This window comes from Passer montanus, unplaced genomic scaffold, assembly GCF_014805655.1.
Source record: "Passer montanus isolate IOZ18808 unplaced genomic scaffold, ASM1480565v1 scaffold150, whole genome shotgun sequence".
NCBI classification, from domain to species: Eukaryota; Metazoa; Chordata; class Aves; order Passeriformes; family Passeridae; genus Passer; species Passer montanus.
In genome coordinates this window covers 502,745-530,260 of record NW_024362052.1, presented here as the reverse complement: position 1 = coordinate 530,260, position 27,516 = coordinate 502,745, and the positions used below count along the sequence as shown (strand labels likewise).

Here is a 27,516-nt window from a genome sequence, read left to right as displayed (position 1 = left end):
CACCAGACTCTGTAAAAATTCCCTCATGTGGAACAGCAGAGAAAAGCAGCTGTGCCCAAAGTCAGTGGAAGGTTCTACAGTCTGCACGACACATTTCAATTTACTTTCAATTCCCTGTAGTTTAGACTTCCTGAGCTAATAAGGAGTACAACAAGAAAACTCTTAATGAAAAGAGAAGCCTTTTACTATTTAAAAAATCTTTAGGTGAGGGTCTAAAGAATGTACTAAATCCCACCCTTCTCTTCCCAGGTGACTGTAGAGGAAAACCCCCAGAAGTCTCCCTGAACTGAGAGTTTCCTGACATTACCTTCTCAAGGGCTGTCTCCATCTTTGATAGTTTTTCTTTCAGCTGTTTGTCTTGTGATCTCAGGATCTCCAGGTCCCCAGCAATCCTGATATTTTCTGCTCTAATACAGCTCAATTTCTGACTTAGTTTACTATTTTCTTCTCTGAGGTAATGCTTCTCCTGAATCTAAAATGAGGACATAGTATGAGTCAAAAATTGCTAAATTACAGACATTTATATTCTGTAGGTTTTATTGTCATCTTTGAAATATCTGAATTAACCCTTTGAGAAGCTTAGATATTGCATCTTGCACTGAGATGATGCCCTGTAACAAGAAGAAAGGCCTTACAAGGAAAAGTGCAAAGGGACTGCCCTCAAGGAAACAAAATCTCCAATTTTTGATCCATTTTGAAACTGGAATTTTAAGCTTCAGGATCCACGGGATGCCAAGCCAGTGAAGAAATAGGACAGTTTACAGTGAACAGATATAAATGATCATTCATTGAAATACAGCTCTTGGCAATGGAGCGGTTTCTCACAGAAAGTGGAAAAGGACTCACAATGACAGACCCTGACACACAAAGTTTATATCCAGAATGACCTCGGAATCCAGAGGGGAAGCACTGAGAACCAGGGTCAGAAGGATTCAGAATGCCAAAGTTGACATTTTTAGGAAGAACTGATATGGAAGTGCCTGATTCTCATTGCAACTACTTTCATTCTTCCAAGAACAAATATAAATTGACATCTGCCTCTGTGCAGAAGGCTGATTTCCATGGACACCAAGCAAAACTATTTTTGGTCCTTCACGGGCTGACTGAGCCCTTGCCCATGGATTTCTCCCAAGACAAATCTCTCTAAATGCAGTGAAATACATTTAAAAGGAGTTCTTGTGACCTTAGCTGCATTTGCCATTGCCTCTTCCAAGAATTTAATCTTGCTCTGAAGTGCATCTATCTGTCCTTTCTTGGCTGTGATCTGCTTCTGCATTCTTGCTGCAGCTTCCAGAGCTGGAAAACACAAGATTAATTCCTCAGTGAACAACAAGGATCTTGATGACAATGCTTACAAATATTCTCTGGCTGATAAGACAAATGTGTATGATTTTTGGGAAGTTCAATCCACAGTTACCATTGCCATCAGATCCCTCCATAGTCTTCAGAGCAGTCCTGGCCCGTTTCAGTTCAGCTTGGGCTGACTTCAACTGCATTTTCAGTCTGTTTGTAGTATTTTCCATTTCCTTGACTTCACCCTGATAGCTCCTCTTCAAATCTTCAAATGCCTCTGGTGAGGGCAAATAAAGATTGAAATTTGAATGACCAAAAAAAAAAATTAATTTTTCTAGACTAAGATCACTGATCTGCTGCCAGCTTGTGATAAAGGCAGCACTGCCAAGGGGTATTTCCTGAGGGCACAGGTGTGTGCAGAGAGCAAAGCATCCAGCCAGCTCCTGTGCAGATTAACCTAATAATATCCTTGAACTTTGGTGGTTACTTGGGATCCAGATCCTGCCTTTTCTAAATTTTAAATAATATATTTATAGCTACATATTTCAGAAATATTTTTATTTTTATAATTTTATACATCTGTATATAATTTAGTAATATATCTTGATGGGGTTTCCCACACATTAGTTGTGAAAATGTGGAAATGTTGAATAATAACATGGTAGCGAATTTGCAACAAAACAAAATTTCACTATAATTTGACCATAGATGGTTAATAGTATCCAGTACTGCTGTTACATACCTCTCTTGAAAAAAAGGGTCAGGTTGCTATCCTGTGATTTACTAGATCTGCTTTTTCCATCTCCTGACTCATGCAGTTTTAAATATTTTTGCTCATAGTGAGAGGGGCCATTAAGACTGTGTTGCCCCCCTTCAGTGCCAGAACCCCACATAGCTCCCTGGAACAATCTGACCATCCTGAGCTGGCAGGAACCTCACACTGTACCAGCAGCCATATTTGGATTCAGCCAGCAGGCTGCTCTTTTATTTTTAACATGAGCCCGAATTAGCAGCTGTGGGGGTTAAGCTGAGGCTCCCTACCTGCAAGGCCAGCTAGCTCCCTCTGGCCAGCCTGGAGTTCCTGCAGGAGCTCATCTTTTTCCAGATTTGCACCATTCAGTGCCTGGGGCCTCTCGGTGCACGTGCTAGCCAGCTGAATCTTTTCCAGCTCCAGCTCGCTCAGCCTGGCCTCCCTTTCACATATTCTGGCTTCTTTCTTATCCTTTGCACTCTGCTTACATAAAAAACAAGCATGTGTAATATACATAATGATGTAAAAAAGCCACAAAGATGTGTGGACACCACTACTTAAAATCCCAGTCTGGGGCAAGAAAGAAAACCAGAGTGAAACAGACCAACTGTTTGTGTGAAAATTGCTAACCTAGGCAAAGAGGGTGCAGCAGAATTGGACATGATGGCTTTAAAGAATAATTAACCTTACCGGGTGTAGCTTATGAACATGATTGCCATTCTCTTGCAGCAGCCCCACCATGTACACTCAAATGCCTTCTCACCAAAAAGAATTAAATTCTGTCTGGAGTGATTTTTCTTCTGAAGATGCTGACCTGCATGGAATTACCACATCCTGTATTTCTTGTCTGAGAAATAACTGGTGTCCTCAGCTTGGAATTCTGGGTGCTGCCTGTCTGCTGCTTCTCAGTAACACTTTGTACTTTTGGTTCTGTTCTGGCATGAACCCTCATCTCATCGAGGTCATTCCAGCCTTTTGGCAGCTGCTTTTCACCAGAGATTTAGTCAATGGTAGTGGTAATGTTAGAATATTATCCTCCTCTGCCCACTAACTGTTAGAATTCCAGGTGCATTGCCTGACCTTCTTCAAAACCACAGTATTAGCACATTAAGGCACAGATTTGAACCATAAAACATTTACTGTCATAAAGAGGCATAAACACAGCATTGTTTGCACACCTTATGCTCTTCTGGGCTCTCTCCTTCTCCTGCAGACAGGCCACCAGATCTGAGCCTGTTTGCTCAGCAGCCTCTGAGCAAATCCCTCTGCTTGGCTGCCAGACGCTCCGTGACTTTATGCAGTGCTTCCTTGGTCATCTCCAGCTGCACAGTCAAGGAGGAGATTCTTCCGATGCTTTCATTTTTTTCCTCAATTGCAGCCATCTGAAGAATACCATCATCAGCAACCAAGAGATTCGTTTATTTTTACCTTTTGAATGTCCTGGAACGTTTGTGATTTTCTGTAGTACACTTGAGTTGTACAGAAAAATTAGGTCAGGATGCTCTGGCTCCTCTCTCTCCGTTTTAATAACTGAATAGAAAATTGGTTTTTTAAAGACAGGAAAAGAAAAATGTTAAACTGATGAAAAAAAATTAATCAACTGGCAATGTTAATACAAAATTCAGAGCACTTAAGGCTAAAGAACCTGAAGTGATACAACTTGACTGGTTGCTTTGTGAGGTTGGGGAAAAAACAATTACATGAATAATTTATTATTTATTTAATTTCTGCAACCAGCAATATGCACCATTTGAACCACAAGCAACTGTGATTCAGAAACTGGTAACAGTGCAAAGTACGAACAGAAGACAAAAGTGAATTTCCTGTGAGAGAATTTTCAACAAAAAATAATGGATTGAGAAAATGTATGATGTGTGAGTTAGCTCAAGCCTATGGTTTGGTAGAAAACAAAGGAATCAACTGGATCTTTATTCACAATGCAAAGAAGTTTATCTAATCACAGCTCATTTTTGAGGGGTTGAAGTTTGGAAAAAAAGAGGAATGTAAAGGCAGTGCCTACTTTTTCAGAAGGAATTCTGACACAGCGCTCACTGTGTAATCAAACACAAATTTGATTACATTTACATTTAATACTGCATGAAGCAAAGCATTACAAAGGCCCTGAACACTGTTACAGACATGCTCACAGCTGAAAGTACCACATTCAACAATTTGTTTGATACATCTGGCAGCATTAAACTTGCTGGAAATCTACAAAAACTCATTTTGGAGGATTGGAGTCAAAACCACCAACCTGGCACTCCATTTGACTGCGACACTCCATCCTCATTTCCTTCAGTGCCTTTTCCATGCTCTGCAGCTGCATGTTTCTGTTGTCCAGCTGCCTCCTGACTGCTCCATGGTAATGCTGTTCTCTGTGTTCTGATCCCAAAATCGCTTGTTCTGCTCTTTTTCTAGGCTTAGCTCTGTCTCTTTTTTTGAGGAGTTCAGTCTATGAGAAATTAAAGCAATCTCTCTCCTAAATAAATTCGGAATTTTTTTGTTCTCTTAATGATAATTTTAAATGTAAATCATGTTAAAAACACTAACACACACATTTCAGAGCTACTAATTTCAACAATATGAATTTAAAGTGTGGCCCAAAGAGAATTACCAATGGGCATTTCTGCTAATCATAACTTCTGCTGTTGTTTACTACTTGAATATTGGATAAGCCTTGCAAAACATGTGTTAAGGGACCAAGGTTCCTTAGCAGAGAGATCCAAACTGTGAAGCTAAAGTGGAGGTAGCTCAGCATCTTGATATGATTTGCATAGGTTTCTGTGGCTTTGAATTTATGACAAAGTCTTAATTCAGAATATCCACCACCACTATTGGCAAAGGCCTTGGGCCTTTCACAGCTAATTCAAATTTTTAGTTATAAATAATCCCCAAAGTTAATTAAAAGGGAAAAAAAGCAAGGTGCAAGTTTGAATACCAGAAGCAAGGAGAGGCTTTTAGAAAGCAAGTATTTTCAACACTATCATTTGTTTTTACCAACAGTTGATGAGTCTGGTCATTTGGATTTCCAGGTTCTTGGCCATGTTGTGCCTGGTCTGTGTGAGCTTCTGCTGTCTCAGAATGAGCTAGGTGCAACAGCTTCTCAAGGTCTTGGACTTAGAACATTCTGTTCAAATAGAATGCTTTAAGAGAATTCTTCATGAATATTTGCTCTTTTCTATCTCTTCTGGTTTTCTTCTAGGTCCTACTTGAAACAAGTACAAATTTAATCTTTTGGCCTAGCAGAGTTATTCCCTGGGTGTACTCATAATTGTGCTGTCTTTTGGTGATTAAGCTCAGTTTTGTTTCAGAGTTAACAGAGGTTCAGGAGAGCAATTTGGCTTCCACCCTGATCCAGAGCTCTTAAGAAGTCCCTTATCTACAACATAAATGCTGATTGGAATGGTAAAATAACACTCTGGGGGGGAAAAAAAGTAATTTTTTTTTTCACACAGGACTATTCCTTCACCATGGCTACACTGAGAAATCTTCAGGAACACACATTTTGTACCAAGTAGTGTTCCCTTTCTCTGAAATGAGGCAACTTCTGCCAGTGTATGAGATGATGGACCAGACTACAAGGCTATTAAATATAGATACTCTTGTGTGCCAAATTTAAGATAATGTAATTTATTCTATTATCCAGACAGTTTTTTCTGAAGCAATCCCTCATGAAGAGACTCCCTTCCTGTCTCTGGAACATTTCAGATGTCGACACACCCAGTTTCACTGGCACCACTGCTAACAGGCAAATCCATACATGCCTTATTTCCACAGATCCTCTTCACTTCTCCCCCCTGGGAACAGAGCTGGCAAACTGTGGATTCCAGGTGACAGACTTGATGTGGATGCATCAAATTCAGGGTTCTTGTTTGTTCTCTATGGGAAGTTTGAGGTGGAGACATTAGAAACTGTAAGAACCATCAAAGGAGAAGCAGCCTCAACCTCCTTATTCCCAGCCTGCCTAACACATGGATGTTTTCTCTCCCCTCTATATTGCCTGGTTTTGGGGGGTTTCTGCTTTTATCCCTTTTGTCTTGATTTTGCAGTCCGGGCACCCAGTGTTCCACTTAAACAAAATCCCTGAGAAGCCAAAAGAATAGGGCAGAGAGTAGGGCGTAGGAGCAGATTAAGATTTCTCTCAAATTACTCCTAACATTTCCTACATTATAATCAGACCCCAGACTTAAGGACCTGTCTCCACTAGGGTTTGGATGTTAATTGCGAGCTGCAGGCACTGCCCGCTTTATGAGGCACTGCTGCCACCTCGTGCTCGTTTCTGAGCTGCTCAATCCTCCTCCCAAAATAAAACACTGGTTACAATTTCATCTTGGCAAACACTAACTTCTTTCACTTGTCAGAAACGTAACCATTTCACTGCTCTGTTATTAAGTATCGAGATTGGATAGTTTAACTTTGAAGGGGTTACTGTGTAACTCAAGTGGATGGCGGGGCAAAAATTAGGACATAACAAGCAAAAAAGGACAAAACTCTTAGTGAAACCAGCAGAAAAAGCTGATTTAACCACCAAAATTACTGTCAATCTTTTCTTTTAATGGCGGAACTGGTGTCATCCATTCGGAATTTCAGCAGGCAGCCGGCCACTCCGGGCCACCGGGCCCTGGACACGAACCATGGCCGTTCCCCTGAGAAACAAAACTCACCAGGCCGGGTTCCTGATGTCAGTTTGTAGGAGGCACTTGGCACTGTCAAACCAGCCACAGTTGGTTGTAGTGGAACCTTGCTTCAGGGAGGAATCCTGATCTGTTGGGAATTTCAGCAGGGTGTGAAGAATGCCTGCATCACGCAGGGGCTGTGAGCGCAGGAGCGTGGGCTGCCCAGGCACACTGCCACTGCTGCCATTCCCCAGTGCCCACCAGCCCCTGATCCCCTGCTGCTCAGGCAGAGCTGAAACAAGAGACAGCTGTTTATCACCCTTTTATTGCACTAATTCTTACAAAGGTAAGCATCACTGGCACTTATCTCGGTGTGTTTTGCTGCAGGGACAAACTGTCCTCTTGTCTGTACAGGAGAAGCTTTGATGTGTAAACACCTTTCAAATTGAAAATGCATCTTTATACCTCATCTAAATAGAAGTATCAGAAAAAATGACAGGCTATTTTGTAAGGATGTCCCTGCTGTAGCAGGTGAGTCTGCCCTTCCAGGAACGATGGCAACAATTTCAGTTCAGGATTAAGATCTGAGTCTTCCCCAGAACTCTAGGAAGTGACTGTTCAATTGAGGGGAGCTCTGGACAGACATTTTTTAAAGAAATAGAAAATAGGAGACAGCACACATCATGACTCACCTGCCTTAAGGAAAAACTGAAGAAAAGTCATTGAAAATGGGAAAAGGGAGTCAGGGAATACAGTCACATGGCCTCAACTGGTCATTTCAGAGCAGTGACTGAGCATAAAAGGATCCTCTAATGCATTGGTGGGTGGTTGTTGTGTGGGGATTGGGAGGGTCTTGATAGCAGCTGTGAGAAGTATGGGAGACCAAGGGTTTTGTATCTTGAAGGCAGAATAATCCAGATATGTAGCATGACCTACAGGGGGAAAAAAATTGGACAAATTATGTTTGATGGACTGAAAACCTTGAGTGCGGCCAAGTCACAGTTTTTAAGTGCTGTCCTGGCTGGGTGTGATGAGGCAGTGATTTTACTCCTGGCTCAGCACCAGTGGGAGTGACCAGCTGTATTACTGCAGCTCTTTGGGACAGGACAGTCCCCTCTGGCTCTGCCCTCTCTGATATTTTGTAGCTCCAGGCAGTAAAAATCCCCGTGTACCTCTGTGAAGTCCTGTAATATTAAATGGATGATGCCATGGGTGTGGATAGGCAATGACAGCCACGAGGCATGACTAAAGGTGTTTCAGATGCTTAGGTCAGACCTGCCCATCCAGCAGTGGCTCATGAGGATAATAACAGTGACACCTGCAAGCTGCTTTCCATGCAGGCAAAGGTCAGTGTTTGGTAAGTTCCAGTTCTTGATGTGATATTCAAAACCATAGCCTTTAATACGTGTGCTGCTGCCAACTTCAGCTCTGCTTCTTTTCTATTCCTTAAAAACTCGTGGCTCTCAAATCCACCAAATGGTGTGTGTGAGGGATTATGGCCCATGGCAGTGCATAAGCCTTTGTGTGCTTTTCATTTTTAAGATATACTTAATTATCTGAGCTAGTATCTGTTACCCAGTCTCTGGATTCTGTGCTTATCAGTCGTGGCTCCAGAGCATGTCCTGGCACACGAGTACTGCTGTTGGCACTTGATTGTGATGACACAAAATAATGTTGCCAAGGAGCGGGAGGCCCACTGGAGCCTAAATTCAGGTTTTGATTTCTTGGTTTGTTCCTATGATCATGCCACCCCTCTGGTAGCATTTGTAATGAGAATGGAAGGATTGATCACTTGTTTTTTGAGTTAAATTCAGGTCTTTTCAGATGAGGCTCTCTTTTTGCCTTAGAGTACCTAGCTCAGAAAATCTTGGAAGAATTTTCTGTGCTCGAAGTTAATGAGTCGTCTAGAAATAGGTGTTTGCAAACAGGATTAGGGATTTTCCTTCTCACTGTGAAACAAAGGAACACTTTGTGTTTATCAAAGTCCTTCCACTGAAGTGCAGCGCGCGTGTGTGATGCTGCCATGGCAGCCTGCTTATTGTGATTGTCTGCTACAAAAATAGAACAGGAATCTCTATTTTTCCCGTTACAGGTTCTCTCCTATCTTCAGCACTGTGTTTGTTAATGGTTTGAGGCCAAGTTATGAAGTAGCTCAACTCCAACTTCCAATTACTTATTAACCTAAAATTACTTAGTTATTAATCGTGCAAGGAGCAGAATGTAACAAAGTCTGTAAAGACTCCAGGATCATCACACTCCCTGCCTGTTCTAAAGAAATTATTGTTACCCTTTCACTCAAGAGGTGAAGCAGTTTTACCAAGTTGTGACTTGTTCATGGATTTCCAGGGCACGCAAACTATGCTGATTATGAAAGATGAAAAAAATAATTCTCTCTGTGCATTGATGATTGAATTTCTATGAAAGGGATCAAAGCCTTCTGTTTCTTGGGGTTGACAGTAAAGCAGTTCCTGCTCTGTGGCCCTGAGGACCTTTTTCCCCTCCCCATACCTGCACCCAGCCTGCACTGACCAGTCCTTCCCAACCACTCACCAGGTAATTTTGTGTGACTCAGATGAGGTCAAAACTTGCCCAGTGGCAGGAAGAGTTCAAGGGTTCAAGGGTGAGAGAGAGAACTAGAAATAAACCAGAGCCACGTTGCCCAGGCCAAGGTAAGGACCAACACACCTGGTTTTACTGGGAATGGGAGCTGCAGTTTTTATTACAATTAGAGGTTTCTTTGCTTTATTGTATTAATTTCTTACTGAGATATCTTTGCATGAATCTAAGTACTTAAAGTGCTTGGTTTGCAAGACTTGGTTACAAACTTTGAAAAAAATTAAAAAGATAAAAAGGGAAAAAGCTATCTGCAGAAATCCGAGGTTTTGCTTGCTTTTTAAGTTGCAAAGTTTGGGGTCAGGATGAAGCCTGATTTATCCTTCGGGGGGAGGTTAACATCACATTTTGCTGTTGTAAGCCAATAGTGCGGTCTTCAGTCATAAAAATACTCGGGTACCTCCTGCTGCCCACAGCTTCATGGTGTGAGTGTCCAGCAGGGTGGCAGACCTGTCCAAAACAGGTATTTGACATGATCTTGGCTTAGAGACTGAAAGGAGTCAGGCTGCTGTTGCTCTCTGCTCCAGCTCTCTGATCCCAGAGCACCAGGCAGCGTGCTCAAGTATCTGAAGCTGGGAGAGGAAAAACCAAACCTCTGGTTTTACAGAGCTGGAAAGCTGTGTGGGCTTGTGCCAAACTGTCCCACTTGAGATGGAGCAGCTCCAAGCCCCAGCACGGAGCTTCCATGCTCTTGTGAACTGAGTTAAAAAACCTTGCGTGCTGCTTCCCTGCTGTTTTGAGTGACACTCAGTGTTGTAAATACCAGTTAAGTCCTTGTGTCAATATTTTCAAGGTGCAAAGCCAGAAACTGCAGCACAAAGTTTAATCCCAAACCCCAGGCTTGCTGTGGTGTGTGTCTGGCAGTGTGTCCAACTCTGTTCAGAAGTATACCACAGGAGAGGATGTGATCAGGAATCAAACATTTGAGTATTCGAGTCTGTTCTGCCTCTCCCCAGCATCAAATTATACAAAGCAGAAGGAACTTGATATGAAAAAGTGCAATGAGATGGGCGTGAAGGCAAATTCAGGTTTGGTGTTTTTCATGCTCCTCTCTGTGGCCCAATAACTTCTTGTTTTGGGGTTGATCTGGTGAATGAATTGTTTGCTGGAAACAGCTGGGCAAACAGTGGAAATCGTGAAGGTGTGTCTTGTTCAACTCTTTTTTCTAGCTTAAGCATCTCCTTATGCAGTTTACTGCTGAGCAATTAAAGAGGCCATGCTTTCCTTCTGACAGATGCAGCTCTTGCCCAGTAATATTCATAAGGGTATCACACAGTTCAGTAAAAAAAAAAAAACAACAAAAAACAAACTGTGTGGGGTTAAGGTGACAAGCTGTTCTGTCACAACTTGCCATAACGTTCTAAATCTGTGTATCTACACCGATGGGTTGTACCAGTTGTTCCCCCAAACACTGAGGATGGGCAGGTATCTGAGGGAAAGCATGCTTTATCCGATGGATTAGGAAACAGAAGAGGTTGAAGCCCAACAAGAGCTTTGGGCACGGGATGTTTCACCAGACGATTCCAGGGAGTTGGCAGGTTGCCTCCCTTGGCCAAGGTAGTGATTAAAGCGTTAACCGGAGCCTCCTGGAGGTGGAACCGTGACTAAGGGCGGGCTCCTGTCAGCGCCCGGAGAAAGGAAAGTGGTAGGTAAATATTCCCGACGTGCACCGAGGTGCGGGGAGTGTCCTGGGCTTCCAGCATTCCCAGTTTGTTAAACAAAACAGTAATTAACAGCAGGGACCCGGGCAGCAGCAGCAGCAGAGGCGGCTGTCCGCCCTGGCCATGCTGCCATGCCTCCTTCGGGGCTCAGGGAAAGGCTCGTGAAACTCCTGCTGCGCTTCTTCTGCTCGGAGCGCCCGGCCAGGTGAGTGCCGAGGGCGGCTGGGCTGCTCCTCTCGCCGGGGAAGCGAGCTGGGAGGCTCCCGCACCGCCGGGCACTCCTCGGGGGCATTGGGGTGCCGGGGGAAGGAGGAATGCTCCACAGGAGCTCCTAAAGGCTGTGTGAGAGCCGGCTGAGGTTGGTTCGGGCGGTGCCGCCCCTCGGTGTGCCCGTGCCCTTCCTGGGGTGCCGGAGGATGCGGGAGCGACATCAGCGACCTTGTGCGGGTGGACACGACCCGTGCGGGCAGAAAGGAGCTGCTCCCGCAGCGGGGTGACCCTGCCTGAAAGGGATGTGTGCGAGCCCCGCCGGAGCAGTGCCCCGGGGCAGGGAGCGTGTGCGCGTCTCCTGCGATGTGCCTGGGAAGGTGAAGGGGCCGTACTCGCATGATCCAATTCACCGCTGTTTTTGTCAAATCCCATTCCCAGCCTGCCTGAGCAGAGGGCTTATGCTGTGATTTGTACTCAAGGGGTGCTCTTAATGCTCTGTACTGAACAGCTAAGTATTAAAATAAGGTGTGAAGAAATCTGAAAGCCCGAGGGAAAAAAAAAAAACCACCTTTTTTTTTAATTAGTGGGGAAAACACAGTTGTTCAGAAAGTACTTTGTTTTAATTACCACCTTTTTCTTTGGTGGTAGGGACATTTAACGTAAACAAAAATAACAAACAAGGGGAACGTGAAGTCCCATAACTAGAGTATGTGACTAGTAAAATTATTCTCCTGATACTGAGTTTATCTATCTGAACAAATCTTAAATTCATCTTCATAGCAACCAATCAGGATTGAAGAGTTTGCCAAATACCAGACACCTGTGCGTTTAGAAGATGACTCAGCTGGACATGGTGTTGTGCCTATGTACAGAATATTCTGTGTGCCTGCAGTGGATAGCTGAGCTAACAGACAGCTGAGCCTTATGGTTTCTGTACAAGACATGGAAGAGGTTCACCCTATGCTGACTTCCCGTGCGTTTGGAAGAACTTTGGGGAGCTCTGGGTTAAAATACCTAGGGGTCTTTGCTGAGCTTTGGGGTTTTAGTTTCTCCAGCACGGGCAGAGGCTCTGCGTAGTGCACTGCGCTCTGCGGGCCCTGTCTTCATGTATGGATGCACCAGAAAGCACATCCAGGCTGTTTCACAAACTGAGGTGCTGCCTTGCTGCTCCTCCTTGGCTCACTTCTGGATCCTGGGTGTCCTCTCCTTCCAGTTCTCCTCTGCAGCTGCCTTTTTTAATCCTTGTCTAAAAATCTGTGTAGCCATTTGCTCTTAACTTCTGCTGTCTCATTCCTGCACTCTACCGTCCCTGGTCTGTCCCCTTAAGTAAATGACTTAAATATCACTGTATTGAATAGAAGGGAGCAAGTCCTCTTATCTGCCTCTGCATGGACACTTGGACTTCTTCTTTGGGGGGGAAAAAAACCAAAACCATTTCAGGTAAGTATGAAACTTACAGACAAGTACAGCTCATTACCTTTGTGAGATTTATCTTGTGCCCTGACATGTTGCACAAGACAATGCTCTTGCAGCTTTGAAATGTGCACTGGTCTGCTTTCCCTTTGCTTTTCCTAGATTCCTCCAATAGTTGCAATCCTCCTCGAGAGATGCTCAGTTTGCAGCTCCCCCAGTTTTCATGTCATCCTGACTTTCCCATTGCTTTCCTGTCTTTCCTTCACTACGTATTTCATGTTTCAGTCAGTCTTCCTCCAAGCATTAGGTTTCTACTTAGCTAAGTCTCAGGCCAGCTGTTTAGTCCAGCCAAGGTCCCACTTTCCAGGTGTAACCTATCTGAGGAAATTCTGCCCTTCTAGTCCAGTTTAACATAATGGTAGAGACACCTGTGTGATACCAAGTAAGTCAGGAGATGGCTTTGAATAAGTGGCACAGGCAGATATGGTTGGAGTGGCTGGAAAACTAGCATGGCTAGTTCAAATCAAAGGGAGCAGTGGAAAAGGCATTTCACTTCTGTTTGCTTCTCAAAAGGACTACAGGGAAGTGGCATGGAAAGCAGCAAGGTAGCAGGAGGTGATGGGAAATCTAAGAGCTTTGTGGATTTAGGGAGTGCCAGTGCAAACATCCTGGCATCTGCTGTGTCAGGTCCTGGTGCTGGGGAAGTCACTGCGCAGTGGCAGCCCACAGGTTTAGGTCTTGGCTAAAAATAAGCCACAATGTGCCCATGGGAAGGGTCCAGGGAGCAGAGGTTCACCTCTGGAGTGAGCTGGTGGTATGGAAGTGTTTGGTGCAAGGCTGACAAGCACAGCAGGTCACATAGCTGAGGAGAACATAGTGAGAGTTGTGCTTCTCCCCAGCCACAGGAGAGAAGGCTCTGTCCTGGGTATTGCGGCCGTGAGGGAAAGAAAGAGAAAGGCATCGGTGAAGAATTATCCCCATCACCACCCACTCTTCCAGTTAGCTTTATTTCCAGCATTTTAATGGCACCTGGCTGATTTAAAATCTGTCCAAGGTGTTTAAGGCAAATTTACTGGGAGCCATTTGCTGCGTAGCAAAACACAGTGTTCATCTCTTTTGTGTGTGTGTGAAAAGGTCACTTCTCTCCATGTGCAGAGATCAGCTTTTTCTTTCAGATGAATCATTTTAAGGCCAAATAGTGTAGAAAAGCAATGGAGCTGCTGGAGCTTGCCAGTGTGGCTGCTCTACAGTTAATAGAGGTGACTTGGCTATCCACTGCTCTTAGCATGTTGTTTCCTGACAGGTGCGAGGAAGCTGAGGTCTGTGTTCAGCTACTCAGGTGCCAGAGTGCATAAGCTCCTCTGCATCTTGAAAAAAGGGCTTGAAATAACACTGACACAGACAGCTGCTTCACTCAGAGCTCTTAAGCAAATCACATAAAATCAGATTTCAAGGTGTGGCCAGTGGTTACTGAAGTCATTTCAGAGGGAAAAGCCAAGCAGTGGTATACAGCAGTGTATTCCTCACACACAAACTCATGTCTGTACAGAAGTCCCTGGGCTTGTTTGGCTTGCAGGTATGTTTTTGTCTTGATGGAAGTCACCCAAAGGACAGAGGAAGTGCTGCTCCTTTCAGTGAGCTCCTGATAGAGCACTGCTAGAAACACCAGCTGCTCAGGTAAAGCTCATTTTGGTAGGGCACTCTGGTTTTAGGGGTTAGGAAATACCTTCCTATATATTTTATAGGGTGAAGATCGTGGTTTTTATATGCAAAACTTCTCATTTGTCCTTATATGTTGTTTTTTAGAAGCTATTGATCTATGATTATGGAAAATTGGTGACATCTAAAAAAGCAGCTCAGTGGTGCAGTACACAGAGGTGAGGTGTTTCCTCTTTGCCCAGCCATGACCCGTTCAAGGTTGAATGCTCCCTAAATCAGTTTTTGGAAGGCTGCTTGTCACGGGGACTATAGACAATCAGCTGCTTTGCAGGTATCTTCGACCAGGCCCTGTCCAATGCAGTCTGAAATAAGATTCAGGTCAATCCCCTGGCATTAAGGGACAATGGGCGTCTAGTGCTGTGAGCCAAATTCCTCTGTCATCACGTCCAAGTAAGAGAAATGGCAGTGGAATGATCAACTCCCAGTGCAGTCTTTGGAGATGTTACTGCTTTTCACAGGATTCTCTGAGGTTTTTTTTCCCAGCCATGTGTCATGCTACTTGTTCAGTTAACTCCTCAGTCCTCCTTTTATTCTAGTACCTGGGGGTGAAGGAAAGAGCCTAGACTCCATAATTAAGTTTATTGAGGAATGCATTGTTGAAGTCTTGTGGCTCTGGCTCGTTGCCTGCATAATATGCTTGAATCCCAGTGTGGAAATCTGTAAATTGTATTGCTGCCTCCCTGAAATTACTGTCTTGCTCTCCCTTTGCTATTCCACTTGCTTGGTGTGCAGCAGGACACTGCTTAGCATCACCACTCCTTCCCTTGCCTGGTTTTAGGAATCCGGATGAGGGTGGCTGGCAGAGTCGCAGTGTGTTCTGCTGACCCTGGGTCATGCTCTGTCCATAGTGGACACATGGATCCTGCCCAGTACCTGCGCTGCTGTCTCAGAATGCTGACAATTTGAGCATAATCCTGGACTTGAAGAAGTCCTAAAACTGCTTGAGGAAGTCCTGGTAGATGTAGTGCTTGGGATTTAAGGGACTCTTCTACACTTGATGGGAATAGCTTATGGCTTTTTTTATTAGGACTGGGAAATAGTTAGGTATTAAGGCAAAGTATGAAGTAGTCAAAATATGATGTAGTGAGCCCTCAGCTTGAGTGTCCCAGCCTGTGTCACTTAGCCAGCTAAAGCTTTGTGCTTGATTACTATTCCATCTTCTGTAGTAACAGTAGTGGATGCATTTAGTTTTTTTTCACCTTTTCCTTAGATTCATCTCTTCTGAGTAAATGAAGAAAGTGACTATGAAGGCACAGCATCTGCCTTCTGTTTTCATCAATGAAGAGAAGTTCGTAACCAGGTAAATTATTAAAACACTGGATATTTAATGACTTTGCTGCTTTCTTTCAAGTTATTCCACATGAATTCCTTGACAGGGGATCCCGTAGAGAGCTGAGCCTGTAGCAACAGCAATAGTTAGTTTAACTACTAGTTAGTTAATTGTTAGTTAGTTAACCATTAGTTAGTTTAATACTTAGTTAGTTTAACCTGCCTACAGAACAGAGTTGACCTTTACATGGAATTAAAAGAACAGAGCATTAAATTTTTGGGTCTGTGGTTTTTTGTTCCTCAAGGAGAACAGCCCCTCTAGAGGATTCTGAAATAAAATTACAAGTTAGGGAAGAAGACCTTCCTGTCTTGGAAATCTGTTGGAATTGACCATAAGTTCCAGAGTTGAGCTTAGCTTGTCTGCAGCTTGGGGTTTGGCAGCCCTGGATTGCAGGGTATCTGTGCAGAAAGACTTCTGGACTGCTAGCTCTCTGCTGTGGTCAGAGGAAGAGTCTCTTTCACCTACTTGTGAAAAAAAGCTTGGAATTGCAGTCTAACTGTCATTTGTGGGATGCTTTTCCACAGTTCAGTCTCCCTGGGAGGAATTTTTCCTACTGCTGCCCCAAACTCTGAGCCACCTGGCATTTAGCAACATCCCCTTTCTTATGGGATTGTTTTTCCCCTGTTGACAAGAGTGCAGGAGCTGGAAGGAGAGCCTCTCTTCTCTCTCCATTTCCATTGCTCTTGGTCTTCCCATGGGAAAGAAACCACGTGTGGACTCAGCCAGGGATGGGTCTGCAGTGGAATTCATCGTGCTGCAGGAGAGGTTTGTTCCTGACTCCTGATACTTTCCTGTGTGGCCTGGGCAATGCTGTTCTCTCCCTTTTCAAGGAAGGGTGTCAGGGCTTTGCCCAGAGCACGCAGGCAGCAGATGCATCACTCCCTTTCTCTTCAGGAGTCGTTCCCTTTATACTGCTGCTAATTTGGGCTGCAGTGCTTTTGTGTCAGAGGTAACTCATGTGTGTGAACTTGGCATGGAAAAGCGTTTGGAGGTGTACCAGGTGAACCAGTGTCTCTGGGGCTTTATTGCTCTAAGCACTTGCCTGTTCATGTGGTGAAATGTGCATCCCAATTGAGACCTTTCTGCATGACAGCCATGGTTTAAACTTTCTTCACCTTGCATCAAGGAAATAAGCATTTCAAGAACCACTGACATTCCATATGCACTCAGGCTTGCTTCCAATGCAATTTCCAGACTGTCATCCCTCATCTCTGCCTTGAATCTGCTGTTACACTGCTTCTCTTCCAGTTCTATCCTGCAATCTTGCTGATGGGGCAAGCTTGCTGTTTGGGAATTGCACAACGGCTGGATCAAAAGGCTGACCAAAGGCTGTGGGATGATTTAGCTGGCTGAACTGCTGCGTCTCCAGCAAAACTGCCGTAAATATTCAGGGATTGTGTGCAGGGCTTGGGCAGGAGAGAGCACAGGTGAGCTGTCCTGGGTTAGTGTTTCCAGAGAGCAGCCTGGGCTCTGTTGTGGTTCACCACCTGATCTTGCAGCTCCTTTGTATCCCGCTTTTGCTGCTGAAGAAAGTGGTGAATCTGCAGTGCATGTTACATTTTTGGGCTGAGTTTCTCTGCCAGTTACTTGGCTTTGGTTTCTGTTAATGGCTGTGTTTGGCTGTTGTCCCAACAGCTGCTGATTTTCCAGACACCAAACTAGCAGAGATGGCATCTGCCTCTAGATTAGGGCAGCAGGACGATGTGTTACAGTAAGACTACTCCTGGAACTAGGCTGGTGCACATACTCCCTTCTGGGACAAAAAGAAGGAAAATGTTTTTTTTTCTCTTATGTTTCTACTGCACAAGGACAAACAAGTCAGAGTGAGCTGCTGTTAATCTCTCCCTCAGGGCTTTTCTAATTGCTTGTGTGGTTTGTCACAGTTGGTTGCACTAATGCAAGGCTGAAACCTGAAAGATTTACTTATGCAAACTTCTCAGGAAGGTAATGGCAAGTTTTTCTAGACAAGGCAAGAAACTGTGTGGAAATCTTGAGGGCTTGCTCTGAGAAACAGAATCTGCTTCAGAGATGACCCTTAGCAGACCACTTCCTGCTGTTAGTCTATGATTTTATTTGCCTTTGCAGTCAACATGGACTAAGAGTAATAGATGACCCTCAGAGCGTGCCCCAAGTCCTTAAGTATTTCTAATCCATCTTCAGGGAGCTCACCTTCCCAATGTCCTGCTTGGAACAAACTTGTGAGATAACAGCTGTCAATGAAATGATTGCTAAATGCTGTGAAGTACAGAGACTTGAGTGTGGAGCACCTTTTGAGCAGGATCAGCAGGTCTGTCACAACATCCCATGGACAGAACTGCCTATCTCCTTCTTGCCTGGTAATCACGAGTTGCATCTGGAGCTTGCCTGTGTACGGGGCCAAGGCATGCTTCATCTTGCTTGCCTGTAGCCAGTTCTGTGATCAGAACTGGGCTTGCATCTGATTCATATCCAAACCTATTTGCATTCCCTTTTGGTGGGATGACCTGAATGTGGTCCCCCACAGAGACATAAGGGACTTCCAATGAACTATTTCAATCCAGGGCAAAGAAGGACTTTTGCCACCAGCATTCTGAGGGTTTAAGACCAAAGTTGAAGTAAATATTGAAAGTACTTCTTTAGAATCCAGTTGATAAAACTAGTTAAAAATATTTTTGTGTGTGGGATTGCAGTAATGTAAAGTAAATAATTTACATCCACAGAATTAGCAGGGAATGCAATGAACCTTGAGTTTTGTGCTGCAGCCCTGTCCTCATGTTACCTGCTAGGTAAAAGCCCAGTTGATTTTCTCCCTTCTCACAGTGGGAAAAGGCTCTCTGAAGCAATGGGACACTGTCGTGTTTATTAAGTGGAGAGGGAGGGATAGGTATGACAGGGAAAGCTTTCCATATTCATACTCTGCACGCCCTCTGCCCCAAGCACAGGCTGGACATGTTACCTGCCCTCCTGGCTGTCCCTGGTTCCTCTCTGGTGTATGGACACCTGGGCCCAGGGGAAAGCCACCTTCCTGGGGCCTGTCCCCATGCTGAGCTGTCAGTTCCTCTGGGGCACTTCCTTTATTTAAAATTGCTGGAGGAGCTGTCATAGTGTTTCTGATGGTTCATGGGTTCTGAACAGCTCCAGCAGCTCTCTGAGGAATGTGTGCTGCAGAGTTTGCAGGTGCTGTGTGTTCCATCTGTGGGCCTTGCTGCTCCAGCAGCTCCCACAAACGTGGAAATAAAATAACAAGCAGTCTTTGGAAAAAAACTCAGTGTCCTCACACATCTCTGTGAGGCAGGACATGAAACCATTGTAATCGTTAGTCCACAAGGAAGAATTTGTACACTTCCATGCAGTTGTTCCCCATGGTTAACCACCTCTGCTGGTGGGAATTGCTTGCTTGAATTACAGTCTGAGTTGTCTTTAAATGGTGGGGGGAAGAGCGCTTCATTCTCGATGGCCTTGAAAGGCATTTCAATTAATTCTGTCGTTGTTCAGCCCTCCACAGCCTGACCTGCAGCTGGCTTTGTCTCCGTGGCTCCTTGCTTGTCGGCAGAGGTTCTCTTCATCTCCTTCCTTTCTCCTCTCAGCAAAGACGTGGTGCAAAGCTGTTTTGTTTCAAGCAGAGGGAAATAGAAATGTTAGCCATCCTGTAGGTGTTTGGAGACAGGAAAAGTATCTGAAGCAGTATGAGACCCGAGTGGAAGCCAGCATGCAGGGAAAACCAAGTGTAGCCTAGTTAAAGTAACCTGCAGCATTGGTGCATGGGGAGGTTGTTCTGTTTGCTTCCTGCTCATGACTGCTGCAGAGGTGCAAAGTACGAGCTGTGCTGGGGCAGCGTTATTAAGGTCATGTGAGACTGACTAATTAATTTCCTCTGGGCCTTTAAAGAAGCAACTTATGAACAGCCCAATAACTTGACAAAACTCTTCTCTCAGAAAATGATGTATGGATCATTAATAAACCTGTACAAGGATCCAGTGGGTAGCACAATTACAATTATGGGGTGTTACCCTGCCACATACCACCAGCATTTTACAGAGATGTTAAATTTTTTTTTCCCCATTGTGATCTTTATTCTAGAGAGCAGCTCAGTTCTCTTCTGAAGAATTATAACTCTTACTATTCAGATCAAGAGAATCTACAACTGACATATAATCAGGTAAGGATTTAGGAGTGAGAAACTCCACTAATCTGGACATCACTAATTAGTGCTCTCTTCTCCTCACAGCACTGGACTCCACTTGCTGTGGTGTTGCTATTGCACGACATGTCCCATCTAATGTAATAAATAAATAATGTAAAAATGTAATTGATTATTATTAGTTGATTATTTTTACGCCATTATTATGCAGCACTATTTCCCTGTTTTTCTCCAGCGAGAAGGCAGCACCCCATTCATTGAAGGAATCCTCTCAATATTCTGGGGCGTGCGACATCCTATCCGATTAAAGATCCAGGATGAGAAGCAGATACCCTCTTTTGTAACCCTGAAGTCAGCAGAGAATGTGGGGGTTTTCCCTAGTAAAAGGTAATGTATGCACTTCCCTGGGGAGGCTAGCATTGCAAGATAGCTCGTGTTGTGCCCTCAGTGGCTGTGGCTGGCTGCACTGCATATCCCAGATTCCCCAAAGGCCGTGGTGGTCGCTGGACAGCAGAGCCTTTCAACAGCTCCTGCTGGGCTGGAAGGTGTGTGTTTGTAGCATCTGTGTTTGGCCCTCAGGCTGAGGAGCTGGAGGAGGCTGCTCTTTTTCATGGGAACTGACAATTCCTACACAAGGACTGGGAAATTGATGTGTATAAAATATAGGAAAGGACCCAAACAAACCCCTTGTGTTTCCATGTGCACTGATACTGGTAGCCCCTGAGAGGCCTCGTGTTGGTGTACACACTAGAGCACGAAGCCAGAATCTGGTAGGTAAGTGCTGAGGGATTGTCTGTCCCAGCTTACATTCCCAGGTATGTGAGGTCTGGAACCATTGCTGCTCAGGTGAAGTTCAAGTCAAGGAATGGATAGTGGCTTTGTCTGTGCAAAATTTGGTGTAAAAACCCCTTAAAATGCCCACAGACCAGCTGTTCCAGCTGCTGCCCATGGCATTTTATACCCCAGTGTGTTGTGCTCAGTGATACAGGTACTCAGTGTACTTTTCCTTTGTTTTGAACACTGTTTTCCCAACCTTGGTTGGTGAATTTGATGAGCTGAATCTTGTAGTACAGAGGCAGAGCCAATGTTTGCCCTGAATGACTCCCTGATGAATTGAGTATTGCAGAGTTTATTTTTCTAATGACTTATTGTCTTAGGTTGCATGTGGGACATGTTGGAACTGAACTGGGGATTTAATTCTGCCACCTTTGCAGCTGTGGAGTTCCAGTAAAGTCCCCTTCCCAATCTCTGGCTGCTGAAATTCAGGGATGAATTTGGACAGGAGTGACTAGGAAAGAACCTGAGCTTTAGGCAGATCTGGCTCTCAGTTTACCTTGACCAGGTCTGCTGGTGTGGGGTGCAGGGCAGTTCTTAAAAAACTTGTGGCTGGTGGAAATCTGTATGCTAAAGTAAACATTCACTCATGATCCCAGAAACGTGGGGCTGCCCTGACATGCTTGAAGGTATGCAGAGCAGCTTGGCTGTCTGATCTTAAATTAACTTGGTAAATGTGTGGAATACAACCAAGATCTTGTTTGGCGTGTAAATTGGTGGTAGCTGAATATTGTTGGGAATACACAATATACATATACATATGAAATTCATTTTTAATATTGCACTACAAATTGGTTTATTCTCGGTCAGAGCAGTAACTGGATGAAGATCTTAGGCTGAAGAGTTTAGGCAATGATTTATGGAAATATTGACATGAATGCAGGTTTTCTGAAAGGCTGGATGGAACTTTCTGCTCTCATACACAGCTGGTTTGGACAACCCACGGGGCTGTGTGTAACTTAACCTGTGTAACAGACCTGTGCTCTGTAACTATTAAACAACAGTTTGTGTGTTTTGTGTGCCTGCCTGGTAGTCTGAGTGTGATTAATCCAGGTTGTTGCTGTGAAACAGATCAGGAATTACTGCAAGTTGTTTAAGTTATGTCCTGGTTGATGTTCAACAGGTTTTAAATTGGATGTGTTACATTTGGGATCGCTGGTCATACTGTATTTTAATATTATTTTGTTATGACTTAAACTAAAATTACCATGCTGAAGTCTGTAAGTTGAGCAGGGATAGGGATGACATGATCCCTGGCCACAGGATAAACTGAAATCACCGAGTTAATGAGGAGCATTATCAGTGAATGATAACTACGTGTTTGGTCTTTCAGGGGAATGACTCGCTGGGGAGAGTTTGATGACCTCCACGTTTGGTCTTTCAGGGGAATGACTCGCTGGGGAGAGTTTGATGACCTCCATGTTTGGTCTTTCAGGGGAATGACTCGCTGGGGAGAGTTTGATGACCTCCATCACATCAGCGGGGATACACTGAAATCTCCTGAGGAACAGCCAGACCTCGAGCAAAGTTAGTGTCAGTGCTCTCAGGTTAACCAAAATTTCTGTGTTCTGTGACCGTGCCAAAGGCCTCTCACACGTCAGGCCCCCCCTACCAGCAAAGGGAATAAATCTCTTTGCTCTGCAGCATGTACTGCAAGCTGGGGAAACACCGGCCTAGGGCTGGTTATTGCTGTGCAGGTGACTTGGTGAACAGACAGTGGGAATGAGCTGTGCCTTTATCCAAGAAATCATTCCCAAGGGAGCAAAGCAGCAAACTGCAAACACTGCAATCAGCCTATTCCTCATTTTATTCCTATGCCTTGTTCCTTTCCTGCTCCACCCCCTCAAAAAATAATAAATAGTAAATAGTAAATGAAGCCCTTCACTGAGAGCCTCCTTCCCCTGGGGGTGCTGGCAGGGAGTGGCCAGCAGCTGCACACGATGTGTGGTTCTATTCTGTCCAGGTTATCCATGCTATGAAAGTCACACGCTCAAGTGCAGGAGGGAGCAGGAGCTTGAGTGTGCCACCCTGCCCCGGACCAGCAGCGACGCCACGGCCGTGCGCAGGAGGACCAAGCTCCCCACCATAACCAGGACAGAAGTAGAAACTCACAGGTTCTCTATCAATGGCCACTTCTACAACCACGAGGTAGGAGGTTTTAGGCTTGGCTTTGTCACCTGGGAGACAGGGAGCCCTGTCCAGTGAGTTGTGCCTCACGCTGACGCCGTGGTGTGGCTGTTCCTGTTGCCAGACATCAGTGTTCACTCCGGCTTTTGGGTCCGAAACCAAAATAAGAATCAACAGCCAGATGAGGACCAGACAAGTGATAGAACAGTTGCTTCGGAAGTTTAAGGTAAGTCTGCTGGCAGGAGGAGGCGTGGCTGTGTGCTGGAAACGTTCATTCCGATGTCCAGCAGTGCAGGAAAGATGGGGAATAGCTGGGTGAGGATAGTGCATGGAGCAGAGTGTAAAAAAAACCCAGATGGGCAGTTTTAAATGTCTGTCACGGGCTTTCTCTGAGAGCCAGGTGTATGGGAAGATGGCAAGGTTCGAGCTAAAAGCACTGCTCAAGGGCAGTGCCATGCTGTCTGAAACGATTCATTTTCTTTATTTCCTTGGAACCATCTCCCACCAGCTACGTCGTATGCGGTCAGAAGTCGCTTTGCCCTTACTGCTGCATATTTCTCAAGTATCTTGATTTTGCATGGCTGCTTAGTGTTTAATTTATACTTTAATGGCCTTAAACTTCCCATTTAACTTGTCTAGAGACTTCGCTGTTGCAGAATTACTCTGTGTGGTTAGTAAGACTTGTGAGTGTCTTGGAAGGAAAACTTAGCTTCTATAGGGAAGGGAATTACAGAGCAGGGAGTAGAAGTGCAGGGAATAAATTGCAAAGTAAGTGTTCAAAAGGCTGTCAGGCACGAGGGTAAGTTACAGAGGTTTACCTTGATGGCAGCACAAATAGCAGATCTGCATGCAATCTGAGAGAAGTTAGCTATAGGAAGCAGTGAAGGATGCTGCAAGGGAAGCAGGCAGCAAAGATCTGGGCTTCCAGTGTGTTACTGATTTGGGCAGCATGGGAACACAAGGGTTAGGGCTGGTGAATATGGCAGCACAGCTTTCTGCCTTATCCAAATCCAGTATCTTTAACTCTCTTACAGACACGATCCCTGTCTCAGACTTTGATCTAAATCTCTGAGCTGAGACACACAGGGGAAATGTGCTGAGAGGGAAGTGCTGGGAAGGTCTGTGAGTCTGAGTGCATTTTCTTTTTTTTTTTCACAGATAGAAAACAGCCCCCATGAATTTGCACTTTACGTTATCCATGCATCTGGAGGTAAGCCAGCCACTGCTGCCTGATCACTTCAGCTCCAATCATTCTCTGTGTGTGTGGAATGTGTCCCTTGGGTTAACAGGACTTGTCCCAGGCCTCTGACCTTGTTTGTGCAGTGTGTCTGTGGTGTGGCATTTTGCCTTCTCATGGACCCTCCAGAGGTGTGTCCTCCGGAGAGGAAAAGCTGAATAATTGTATTGTGGGCCCTTTCAGCTGACAGCTTTGGATTGCTGAGTTCAAAGTACTCATTGTTCAGTGGAAAGAGGTTACTTCCATAGCAGCTTACTCTTACTTTTCCAGGAAAAGGGAGATTTGATCTTTAGTAAAGGAAACACCTGGGAGAATGGGAAGGAGCTGGGAGAGAAGGTATTTTAAATGGCACAATATTAGGGACCTGTTAGGTATCTGTCAGTATGGGATCCATGTCAGGAAAAAAGGCTCGTGACTGCAGGTGGTAGATGGAGCCCCTGTGGTACGTTCCACGTTTTATGACACTGCTTATAAATTCCAGAAAAGAAGCAGCTGAGGAGTAGAGATGTTCCCTTGCTGCACAGGCTGCTGCAGGGGCCCTCTGAGAAGGTTGCCAAGTTCTTTCTCATGGATGGGGACGTGGAAGAGATCAGCAGTGATGTATGTATATCCTCACTTCTCACAGTTCATGGAGTTGTTCTCAATGACCACAGTTAGCAGTGCCTTTCTTGTCTTCTCCTTATTAGGTTGCTCAGTACATTTCATTTCATCTTCCCTTTTTGGAATCCATTCTGCACAGAATAAATGAAGAGGAGGAGCAGGAGATTCAACAGACAACTGCAAGGTACACAGACACAAAATGAGGTGTCACAGAGTCCAGGGCAATCTGTACCATTGGGTCATGAGCAGGACATACAGATGTGGCAGAGTGCAGGCAGAACACTGTGATGGGAAGGCTGAAGGGATTGGGAGGGTTCGTAATCCTTTCCCTATCCTGCTGCTCTTAAAGATTCCATCATTAATACTGACTACACACAGAGTGGGGTCTTCAGAAAATTTGGACCCTGAGGGTAACTTCTCTTTATTTTGTTTGCTGTTTGCTTTCTGGGCCTTTGACTGGCTCAGTTTTTACTTGCTGCTGCTCCCTTGGGAAGGGTAAATGCAGTACCACACACGGTACCATTTTGGTTCTGTAGCATTTAGGCCACATCAGTGCCAGCTGTCCCCTCACAACCTGAGCTGAGTGGAATCCCCCTGGCAGTAGCTCAAAATGCCCCACAGGTACAAGCCAGAGGAGCTCCCATATTTGTGAGCCTCTGAGTCCTGAGTCCAAGAACACTTAAGAGGCTGCAGCAGCACAGATCTGTTACTGCGTGGTGGGCTGCTCATCATGTTGAACCAAAGTGTTCAGGAAACGTTTAGAAAATAGTAGACTTGCCTGCGTTGGGAAAGTTGGACACGGACACAAAAGCTGGGAATAGACACACACGTGACCAGCTCGCTGGAATTAGGGCTGGAAGTTTGCAGAGGTTATTTAAATGCCTTCTCCCTGTCAGGTACATAAGAGAGAAGAGGCTGATACTGCAGCACCTTCGCAGTCAAAGTGTGAAGAAAACAGAGACCACGGTGTGATGGGCCAGCCCCGGGAACACTGGGAATGCTGGGGCTGCTGGGGCTGCTGGAGGGCAGTCCTTGCTGCCTTCTGGGGCTGGTGGAGTGCCCAGTGGGAGAAGTCTCTCCTCACCTTTAACTCCTGCAGCGCTGGGGTGCAGGCTGGAAGCAGCCACGGAGATGCACTACATCAGATGCTGGATCTGACTTGGAACATGGGCAAAAAAAACTCCCCTGAAGAGCCCAAGGCTTTAAATCCTGCTGATGTGTGACCTGGCACCAAGAGGCTGGCGTAGAAAAATACTGCAATAACCAATGTGCTGGTAGAAAATATGCAAACTAGGAATGTGGTTATCCCTCTGTTAAAGAAATATTGTATTATATTAGCAGAAAGCTTTTCAGTAGAGCCAAGTGGCAGAAGATATTTATGTATTTAAGACTGCAGGTAGAATTTCCATTTAAGTTATGAAATAATCGATGCAAGATGCCTGAAATCCACTGGCTTCAGGCTGGTGGGTGCTGAAACTGCTTGAGCTTTGAGCTGCTGTTAGGAAAACATAACTGGAAACTCTCCCCCTTAGGAGCTACTCAGCTCTTAGCAATGACAGGGAATTTATTGCTGAAATACCTCGTGAACTGCAAAGTAAGAACTGACTGAACACTGTTGGCTCCTGAAAGGCATCTCGGTGGTTTCTGTAGTTGGAACCAGTGATTGTGTTCCTGCCTGTGTGCTCTGTTTGGCAGGGCATTGAGGGTGCTCAGTGAGAGGCTGTGTTACAGCCACGCAGGGCTGCAGTTTGCCCCCAGCCCCACACAGGGCACGGCTCCCAGGTCCTTCCTGGCCGAGCTGTGCTCAGTGTTAGAGCTCCAGCTGCAGAGATGTAAGTAAAATAAACCTGTGCACAGCTCCTTGTCCTCCTCGGCAGCTGGTTGTTTTGGCCTGGTGTCTGCGCCTTACCTCAGCTGCCTTTGTCTCATGCAGGTGACAGATACCTGCGAGGGAGGAAAGGCATGTGCAGAACGTGGTGCCCAGAGATTGTGTGGAGTAAATCAAATTGGAAAACTTCACACTGCTGGCATGTGAATTCAGAAAGTGAAGGTCAAGGTGCTGATATTGAAGCTGCTCAGGTTGCAGCAAGTGCCTTATTTCAAAGTACAGTTTATTATCCTGCCCAGGAAAATGGTTAGGGACAAGGGAGCACAGAGGGCAGAAATAAAAACAATTCACAGCCAAGAGGTAGGAATTAAACAGGCCGTTTCTGTCACCATCTGATGTTCAAGACTTGAATCCCTTTCAGTTCTCTTGTCTTGGGTTGGGACTGTCACTTCTGTCAGACAGCTGTGGGACAGCACACAGAGCTGGTGCTGCTGGCCAGGATTACAGGGAGTGAAATGAAGCTGTGACTCCTGTGGGCTTGGTTCTTTCTGAGGGCTGTGCTGTCTAAATGAACTGTTCCTGACAAATACAGGCAAGAGCAGGGGAAGAATTTCTTCCAAGGTATTCTGGCTTGGACACAAAGCCATTACCCACAGAAACAGTGATTAAAGTCTGTATCTTACCTGAATTTGTACATTGAGCTCATTTCCACTTACACTTCATAAGCTTAGGATTTAAAATGCCTTTCTTTGTTTTGTTCTGTGACTGTTTGGGACAATACAGTAACATTTCACACCAGAAGATGGTGGCCACAGCCAAACCCTGAATTTCCATCACTTGGCTTATTGTTTCAGTGGAATTCCTCGCAGGGATTCAGCCTCCCTCTGAACCAAATGTGGCTTTTTGTCACTTGGTTTGCTTTAAATGCTCCCCGTGCTGTTTGTGTCACTTGTCCAGCGCGGACCTTCCCATGAACCGTGCAGCTCCTTCTGCCCACAGCATTTTCTCACTCCTTTTGATGAGTTCCAGACCCTGGAAAAAGGAAAACCCCTGGGATCAGTAGTGCCAGGAGGGTGATTGATGTGTTTGTGACCTGTTCAGTGAGCTGGCAGCAGCGGGGCCTGTCCTCTGACCTTGGCACAGCACAACACCGTGTGCAGGGCA

The 27,516-nt window shown here is 45.1% G+C and overlaps 1 protein-coding gene across 8 annotated transcripts; it reads left to right on the top strand.

Moving 5' to 3' along the window:
- The first annotated feature begins 7,920 nt into the window (after nt 1-7,920).
- RASSF6 (Ras association domain family member 6) lies at nt 7,921-27,040 on the top strand. 8 transcript variants are annotated; one of them, XM_039701916.1, is made up of 14 exons: nt 10,708-11,139; nt 11,925-12,117; nt 14,134-14,234; nt 14,364-14,434; nt 15,487-15,576; nt 19,666-19,744; nt 19,962-20,113; nt 21,996-22,087; nt 22,524-22,708; nt 22,812-22,913; nt 23,846-23,897; nt 24,406-24,524; nt 24,611-24,708; nt 25,421-27,040. In XM_039701916.1, exons 5-14 carry the CDS (start codon nt 15,506-15,508, stop codon nt 25,494-25,496), a joined length of 1,026 nt encoding a protein of 341 aa, XP_039557850.1. In that variant the 5' UTR covers nt 10,708-11,139; nt 11,925-12,117; nt 14,134-14,234; nt 14,364-14,434; nt 15,487-15,505; the 3' UTR covers nt 25,497-27,040. The 8 variants fall into 8 exon arrangements, with proteins under 8 accessions (XP_039557856.1, XP_039557853.1, XP_039557851.1 ...); XM_039701918.1 differs by lacking the exon at nt 14,134-14,234; XM_039701915.1 differs by lacking the exon at nt 14,134-14,234 and having other exon boundaries at nt 11,925-12,584.
- The last annotated feature ends 476 nt before the right edge of the window (nt 27,041-27,516 follow it).

Bases quoted from the DNA above. Each gene is read 5' to 3' on its own strand.
- RASSF6 (XM_039701922.1), top strand. From the start codon at position 15,506: ATGAAGAAAGTGACTATGAAGGCACAGCATCTGCCTTCTGTTTTCATC. The intron at 22,914-23,845 runs GTAAGTCTGCTG...TTTTTTTCACAG, and splicing joins AGTTGCTTCGGAAGTTTAAG to ATAGAAAACAGCCCCCATGA. The intron at 24,709-25,420 runs GTACACAGACAC...TCTCCCTGTCAG, and splicing joins ATTCAACAGACAACTGCAAG to GTACATAAGAGAGAAGAGGC.